The 8,644-nt window shown below is 44.1% G+C and overlaps 1 protein-coding gene across 2 annotated transcripts in view; it reads right to left on the reverse strand.

The window, feature by feature from the left end:
• klhl32 (kelch-like family member 32) overlaps nucleotides 1-8,644 on the reverse strand; it is a 26,894-nt gene that overhangs the window by 12,483 nt on the left and 5,767 nt on the right. For both annotated transcript variants that reach the window (XM_031874469.1, XM_031874468.1), the window contains exons 4-5: nucleotides 5,715-5,822; nucleotides 1,914-2,012 (exon numbers count right to left, since the gene is read on the reverse strand). In XM_031874469.1, coding sequence (XP_031730329.1) covers nucleotides 1,914-2,012; nucleotides 5,715-5,822 — 207 coding nt within the window. The remainder of the gene's footprint in view (nucleotides 1-1,913; nucleotides 2,013-5,714; nucleotides 5,823-8,644) is intronic.

Below are 8,644 nucleotides of genomic sequence, written 5' to 3' on the forward strand. Positions count from 1 at the left end.
CACACACACACACACACACACACACACACACACACACACACACATATGAGTCAAAATGTCTCATTAGAATCACTTCAAATGAAGGACTCAAAGCGCCACACACACACAGCCGGTGTAGCATCGATCAGCTATTCAATATTCAATTTACTGAATTCTGCACATTGGAGGAGGAGGATCCTGATTGGCCGACGCATTGGATTTTCAATCAACTGGTGCAGCGTGTATTGGTAAATCAATGTTATTGGTCCGGCCTTACCGCCCCACTATGCACCCTAACCACATACCAAGTGAAGCAGTCAGCTGGCGTGTGCTGTGCAAACAAGGATGTAAGCAGATGAACAAACAAAAGAGAAAAAAACACAATCCATGACAATATTCAGGAGTTTTGTATTTGTTTATAGTGAGGTACAGTCTGGTCACTGCAAACCAATAGAGAGGTAACTTTCGCGACCACCAGATGGCACATTTGAGCTAAGTTGAGGTGGATGGGTATCATACAGTATAAAAAACATTACAGTCTGGTGGCAGGGATTCGAGAAGCACAAGATGAAATGTAATTATTACCGTGTGTAATTAAGTGGAACCACTGCAAAATGCATTGAGAGCTCAAGGGGAAAACTGTGCATGAGACTCCTCAGAGTGGCTCTGCTCTGCAACAAACTCAACCCGATTTGTCTGCAGCAGCTTTTGGCCGCGTACCCAGAGGAACGGAGGCTGACTTTGCCTCTGTTCCATCAGATCCATCTCGGCCTCTGGGATAAAACGCATTAAACAAGCAGCAGGGTGGCCTAGTTCTTGAGGAGATCTGGACTCGGGCACCTTAGCCGACAAGCATCCAACCCCAATGAAGTGTCCTGGAGCGGCACACTGAATCGGACCTGTAACCTCCCAGTGGGGGAGGATTCACACTAGCCTATTCTTTACAGAAGAGGTTGGACATTGTTGAATTTGAATAAATGCAACAGTTTATTTTTGTTTCCACAAATTACTTTTGATGTCAAACTTTGCAGTGATGTTCGCTTGAAGAAATAATTCAACATAGCTGCTAGCCTCCTGTTTCCAGGCTTTGTGCTATGCTAAGCTAAACTAACTGTCTCCTGGCTCTATCTTAATGTTCAGCAAACAAATCTGAGAGCAGTATTGATCCTCTCTCATCTGTCTCTCAGCTAGAAAGCCAATAAGTGCATTTCCCAAAATGTTGAACTGTTCCTTTGGTTGATGTTACTGTCGCTGCTGTCAGCACACGCACCATTTGTTTCTTCACTGTTTTTGTTTTTACACACCGCTATCTGGGTTATAATCTGGGTTTTGGAGTTTCCAGTTTATCGTTTGTGTCCAGGATTGTTCCAAAAAGAAATCTGTACTCTTTGGCCTTTTAAACACCTAATCTGGATTTCTGTTATTGCCTTACATTAAAAAAATTATAATACACAGTACAAGGAAGAACATTGTGATGTTGGTACAGATGGCAGCCTTGTTTTATATTAGATTTTTACTCTATCACAATAAAGATGAAGAGGCCACGTCAGTATGTATTCACCATAATCCCTATGTACGGGGCACTCCACACTAAAACCTGTACATCCTGGTCCATGCTGCTCCGTTGTTTGTGTAAAGGGGAATTATCATTGGTGTCTAGTGCAGTTGAGAATTGGATGCTGACACTAATACAGTAAATGTGTGGAATAAAGCATAAATAGAAAAGATATTGCACTTCAAGTTAAGTGGCCCGTTTGTACATTTTCTTGGTATTCCCTGCAGATAGGATCAAATCATGAGTGGAACGCCATAATATTACAGGATTTTCATTAACCTGGTAGGACCTGTGTGTGTGTGTGTGTGCGTGTGTGTGTGTGTGTGTGTGTGTGTGTGTGTGTGTGTGTGTGTGTGTTTGTGTATGTGTGTGCGTATACCTGGATGAGGTAGTGGGAGCAGAGACTGAGGAGCTCCAGCAGCTGAAGGTGGCTGCCTGCAGACAGGACGTCCTGGATCACCGCTGGCTCCAGCAGGATCTGTCCAGAGATGAACAAGGTCATTCACTGTGGTTGGGTTGCAGTTCATTATCAGGCTCATTGCCTAAAAGCATTTTAGTGTTAGTTTAAAAAAATAATAATAGTCATAACTTCATGGAAATGTCAAGATAGTTGAGAATCGTTGTTTTTCTCGGTTGAGACGACGTCGGTCGGTCCACCACTTTGGTCCAGAGTTACATATCTCAACATCTATTGGATGGACATCCATGGGATTTGTTACAGATATTCATGGTCCCCTGGGGATCCAATACTCTGATGTTGGTGATCCCTTTACTTTTCTTCTAGCACCACCAGAAAGTTCTTTTGGGTTTTTAGTGAAATGTCTCAGCAGCTATTGGATGGACTGCACTAATAACTTTATACCAGTATGACAGGTCCTTTTTCCTGTTTGGCCTCACGCTGCCAGTGTTTGGTGTGTTTTATGTTTCAGGTTATGAATCGACAACTGTTTTGATCATAACTCATTTCCATCGTTTTGCAAGCAAAAACACCAAACGTTATCTGGTTCCAGCTTCTCAAATGAGAGGGGCTGTTGCTTTTCTTTGTCATACATGAAAGTAAAATGAATACTTACTAAATATTGTTTCAGGTATTTGGGTTTGGAGAAATTATTTTGGACATTTTTTTCTAAATTCTTACATTTTAAAGTCATTGACGCCCTATTTGGGCCCATTCGTTTTTGTTTGGTATGGGCCAGTCATTGAGCAGTTAGCCTGTCTGTAACACAGCACAATATAAACAGAAAGTATATTGGGCTATATCAAAAGATACCAATACGTTTTGAAAATCAGCTGTGTGTAACAGTATGTGCAGTGTGACCTGAGTTAAAGCCTACAAGTCACCTGACTAAACCTAAACCAGGCAGCATCCTATATGTCTTTTGTCATTATTCACATTTCCTTTTTTGTTTTTTTTTAAACACTGAGAATGCTGTCCGTACGCCAGGTTACCTAATATGTTTTAAATGGCGCAATAGAGACAGGGCGAATGAGTGTGACGGATCGGGCCGCTTATAACAAGAAATGGCTCCACCAATGTGCCCGATTCACCGTGATCGTCCTCCAAATCAAAGCAACATATTCTGGCAATTGTTTCGTCACTGATTCTGCCCAAAACGCTTCCGGTCGAGCTGACAGAACAGCAGCTGAAATGATCTGCTGAAAGCCTCCTTCTGTTTCCTCCATATTACCCACCCATATGCAACATAAAGCTCTGTAATACAGCCAACTCACAGTGCCAGGGAGCACGTTGTGTACTCGATGGAGGCTTAACTGCCCTTTTTTATTTTTTTATTCTATTCCCAGCCCACAAACACAACCACATGGAGTTAAATGTTGTCTGAATCGTTGGAATAATAGCCCAATCAGACTAAACATGCCCCGTGTTACCTCTCACATGGCGGATTCACCTACTCCAAATAAAATGTTTGGCTTTAAAGGGTAGGAACAAACCTTTGATAATACATTTAGCAGCGTTGCCCTACATAGCCACAGAGCTGTGACTGCATCAGCAGTGAAAGTGTGAAAAAATGACTTTTTGTCTGTGGATCATTTGTCTCCCTCGCCTCTCACTATATCGTTGACACAGCAGTGGGCTGGAATATTGTTAATCAGCATTCACGGGTATCTGTTTTTTTGTTGTTTTTGCTCAGGCCTCCTCGTTCTTTCTGATTTTTGAGAGCATGGAAAGGCAGCTCCTGTTTTTAATCTGGACAAAACAAATCTGGATAGAAAATGTGCTGCTTTCCTTCCCATGCATGTTTGTCCGCTTATTATAACTCATGTAAAAAAATCATCAAGCAATTTGTTTATATGTTACCTCTTTTTTTCCATTTCCTCTCTGCAATTACCTGCATCTGCACATTTATCCCGCGGAGATAAACTTGTGATCAAGAGCAACAAACGTTCAATTATTATTTTATTGCTTTTTCTTCTTTGACTCAATCAGCGTCCCGGCAGGCAGCAGCCCAAAAATAATAACGTGACTGCAATAACTGTAAGTGAACGGCGCTGTTCTCCTCTCCACTCCAGTCAGAGCACTTCAACCTCGCACGGCACACAAGTCGGTTTTATAACAGCGTGGCTCTTGTGCAAACTAACGTTTATTGCGCTGGTTACTTGCGCGCTTTCACCTGGGGGAGAAGGCGGAAATGAAGGGAGGTAGAGTGTAGACGTCTTCTACAAAAGGATCTGACCCATTGTAGCCTCGCATCACTCTCTCTCTCTTTACTCAGAATGATTGAAAGAATGAAAGATTTACCGTCTGGGAAAATAAAAGTCATGTCTGTGGGTGATAACACTGCATTTGTCATCTTGGCATGCAGTGAAAATGTCATTGAAGTTACTAACTTGACTTCCGGGCAGAGAGCATCGTCCTGATTCGGCCCTGTCGGCCTATGACATGTGGCTGAAGGATTATTTAGTAGGTCATTATTCACGGTGTGGGAGATAAGCATATTGCCCTCATCTCATCTGCTATCATCTCCACCAGGCGAACAGAGGCTCTGAGCCAACCAAAGCAGGGCGGCTCGCAAGCCTGCTGTTGACCTACTTACGCTGCCTAACCGGCTCCCTCTTTGCTCATTTCCACTATGGAAATAAAATTAGGAGTAATTACAAAGTTTCCGGCCTCTCGGGTCTGCTGCCTAAGCCGCTAGTCTGCTTATTGGACCGAGCATCGCCGGCAACTGCAAAAAAAAAAAAAAAAAAAAAGTTGATTAGAAATGATCGCAAACGATTCTTTTGTTGACGGGGCGAGAGGGCGAGGACAAGTGACCTCACCCGCGTGAAATGTAATACTGTCCTCTTTACTTCTGCCTTCTTGAATATAATTGTGTTTCTTGTTTGGATCCCAGAATAACATTCCGCAGTGTGACCACAGAGGGCAGGGGGATGACAGCACCTGCTAACAGCTGGATACCACTGTATCCAGAGGCACGCTGCTGTAGAAGCCCCTGCTGCCGAGATTAAAGTGGTAATCTGCAGATGTCCTGCTCTGATTTATCTCGGTGACATATTTGGCAATGGTGAAAAGTAACCACTGTAATGTGTAACTGTAATGATAATTGCTACTGTAGACATATATTCAACTGCTTTTTAGAGGGAAATACAACATTCTACTCTTATAATAAACACTGAAGTAGCTTGAAGATTATTTTTTTAAATTTTTATTGCCTCCACACGGCTCTCAAAATGGCAACGACTGAGCCGGCGGCTAGCAGCTAACGGCGCGAACAATGGCAACAGCGCCTGCTGTTTTTTTGGGAGCTGGGGACCAGGACGGCGTGGGTCGGGACGGCGTTATCAGCGGTAATCGACGTATGAGCGTAGTGCAGAGCGCCGGCGATTAGCTAGCCAGTAGGGCACAACAGAGAGACTCACATGCACTAAAATAGCTCCGTCATGTAAACAAAGCAGAGAGAAGATGAGATTATGACACATGGAAAGAGAGAGCTAGCGTTACTACATTCTCTGCCCAGGTAGATATGACTCCACTATATCTTCACACTGCAAATACTCTCTGAATCCTCTATATGGAACCTTGAAAGATAAAGAGTTTTACATGCAAAACATCTTCTTATAAAGTAAGCTGCATCGCTGTTAATACAAATAAATATATCACAATAAAACCCTGTGAAAGGGGCTAGTCTGGTCAGCTGTGGTGGCTGTTGCTCGGGCTCACCTGCCCGGTGTAGGCGAAGTCCAAAGCGTGCTTCAGTCCAACGCCGGTCACCCCTTGCAGAGTCACCTCGTCTGCCTCACTCTCCACCATGCACAAGCTGAACATCGCCTGATGACACACAAACATGGGGGTCAGCGGAGGGAACACCAACACAGAGATATACTATCTGGCATGTTCTGTCTTTGGTATAAAAGAAAAAAAACAACACTGGGCCACTGCATTAAAAACAATCACATTAATGGTCTAATTCAATCCAGCTTTGCTCTTCCAGTCCGTCCACGTTGACTCTGTAGGCTGATCGTATTATATATGTAAGCATTATCAGACTGAAAAATCGGATTTGCATGTGCACGTGCTGATAAAAACAGCATCGCAGTCCATCTAAACCTGCCAGACACAACGTCCTCGAGCCCTTTCTGTATTGATTAGCCCGCCGTGGCCCCGGAAGTAAGCAGAAATAAATAGCACAATCAGTGCTTTCTGTTACACAGGCCCTCTGTCTTTCTCTCCCTTTGCCCCACGCACACACACACACACACGCACGCACGCGCACACCACGCGCTAAAAATCAAAGCAGCGGACGCAGCGTCTACAGTCTGACCCTGCTGTGTTTCAGTCCAGCTCGCTGCTCGCTAATCAAAGCTATTGACTGGTGTCACACCACGAGGGGATGACAGAGCCATGCATCAGTAGAACGCACCCTCGGAGTGACAGCGGGGTTAGGGGTCAAACGTGGCCATGATGAAGATCAACTCTACCCGTTTCCTCAAGGTTATGAAGTATTTAGGGTTCATATTTTCCTCTGTTTCAAAATGAAAAGGGGGACGGGGGACTCCATGAATTGCTTTTGAAAAGTAAATCCAGCTGCTGTAGACAATTTCTTTCTCCACGGCTCCCCTCGTCTCAGGATAGTGATCTGGCTAGCTTGCAATTTCACATATCTTTTTAATCACAGTGGCAGTTTGTAGCACAGTCACTCTGCACTATCTCTGCTCAGAGACTGGTGTAACACCCTCGGGCTGGCAGGCCAGCGGAGCAGCTCCCTCCGTCACGAGAAACAACATTCACTGCTCCCAAAACTCATCCGATTCTCCATGATTCATAGCGCCCATGAACTTTAACCAAGCGCACCCCCGCACCCGCCCCTGTGTATTGTGAGGGTGCTGTGTGAGACAGGGTCGACTTGAGGCCACGCTGAGCTTTAACCATGGCCTGCGCATCTCTCCTCAGAGCTTGGCCTTGTTGATTCACTGCTGCGCTAATTAAAAATCCAATGGTCCGCCGAGCACAGGAGGGCCTGTGGCTAAACCTTGGGTGTGTGTGTGTGTGTGTGTGTGTGTGTGTGTGTGTGTGTGTGTGTGTGTGTGTGTGTGTGATGGTGGCTAAGCTTTGTTCAGTGTGTGCATGAGTGTTAAACAGGCAGAAAGTAAAAAAAAAGAGTAAATAGAAAAACTGCTTATGCATGTTTGCTCCTGTGTTGGTGTGTGAGCCTTGAGGCCGAGAGGGAGCACCCTGAGACCATTCGCAGAGCTGGTGGCCTCCAGCACGAATTCTCTGGATATACATCATATTGAGCCACAGAGACCCCCCCCTCCCCCCTCTTGAAGGCCAGTGCAGATATCAATAGTTTCTGACTGAAGCTGCTCCTGGTATTTTCTATTCTCTATCTTAACACTTGTCCCCCTATCGTAACAAGAAGGGCTCAGGGTGTGTTACAGAATTCGGAAAAGTAGAATTACAGTGTCTTACAGATGCTACTAGTTGTACCCGTAATATTCTGGTGTGTCTGTGTGTGGGCAGATCATTATGTAGCATGTATTACTTCAAGTTCCCTGTTCTTCTAACGCGGCCTATCGGGCTGAAATGATCCTGTTCGTTCTCATCTCAGCTAACTTGGCTCTCAGTGTTGATCATATGATTTGTGTTTCAGCACTGCTCTTGTTTCCACAGTTACCGCACTTCCATTATCGTTATACGGCTGGTTATTAAGACTGGATTAAGTTAGATTGTAAGTGATGTGGGCATCATCAGTGCGTTCAGTCGTTGTAAAGTCGATTAGAAGCCTGGTGATGTTTTGCCAGCCACACAACACCTCATTCAAATATTCTATTTTGTAAAAAATTAAACTCTCTTATAAAGTATATTTAATGCTATGGCCAATTGTCACTAAAGGGTTTTATTCTAAGTATATGCACATCCTTACTTACACTTATATATTACTGTACTTATGATTAAATACCGCAAAGAAAAACAATTGGAATGAACATTTGTTTTTTTTGTTTTTTTTGTATCCTGCAAATATCTGGAAGGAAAATCCCCCCAAATTTCAATTTGCTATGGATCACTGAATGTAGTGCTGAACGTCTTTCCATTCACGGGCAGCTTACCTTCAGGTGAGTCTAATACAAAAACGCTGTACCTCGCTCGCGGATCGATGTACAGGGTCGCATTATCAAATCAAGCGACATTAAAAGGCACAGAGGACTGATGGTGGAAATACTGCACAGTCCATCTCCATATAGCCCTGTCTTCATAAAGAGGTTAAAGCAATAACAGTGTTCTGTGTAGTACAGGTTGGACATACAGCGTCCGGGAGAATAATAGCTTCTGATATGAGTTCTGTCCTGCCCTGCAGGGCTAGAAGAAAATATTTCTCTGTGTGACAAAAACAAAAGCGAGGAAGATTTAGTGCGTGTGTGTTCTTGTGTGACTGTGGTGTGACTGATCTGGACGAATCTCCACCAGGCCGTCCAGACGTCTTGGTAATGTGACGGCATTGGAAGAGGCAGGTGACACATTCAGGACAAGTCTCAGGTAAACAACTCACGCTTGGTCAGGTATTTCATTACAATCCCTCATGTCCGACGGACTAGATAATGTGTTATTATCACTGCTATGTGTGTGTGTGTGTGTGTGTGTGTGTGTGTGTG

Source organism: Anarrhichthys ocellatus, unplaced genomic scaffold (genome assembly GCF_004355925.1).
Source record: "Anarrhichthys ocellatus isolate YVR2014 unplaced genomic scaffold, GSC_Weel_1.0 scaffold81, whole genome shotgun sequence".
NCBI classification, from domain to species: domain Eukaryota; kingdom Metazoa; phylum Chordata; class Actinopteri; order Perciformes; family Anarhichadidae; genus Anarrhichthys; species Anarrhichthys ocellatus.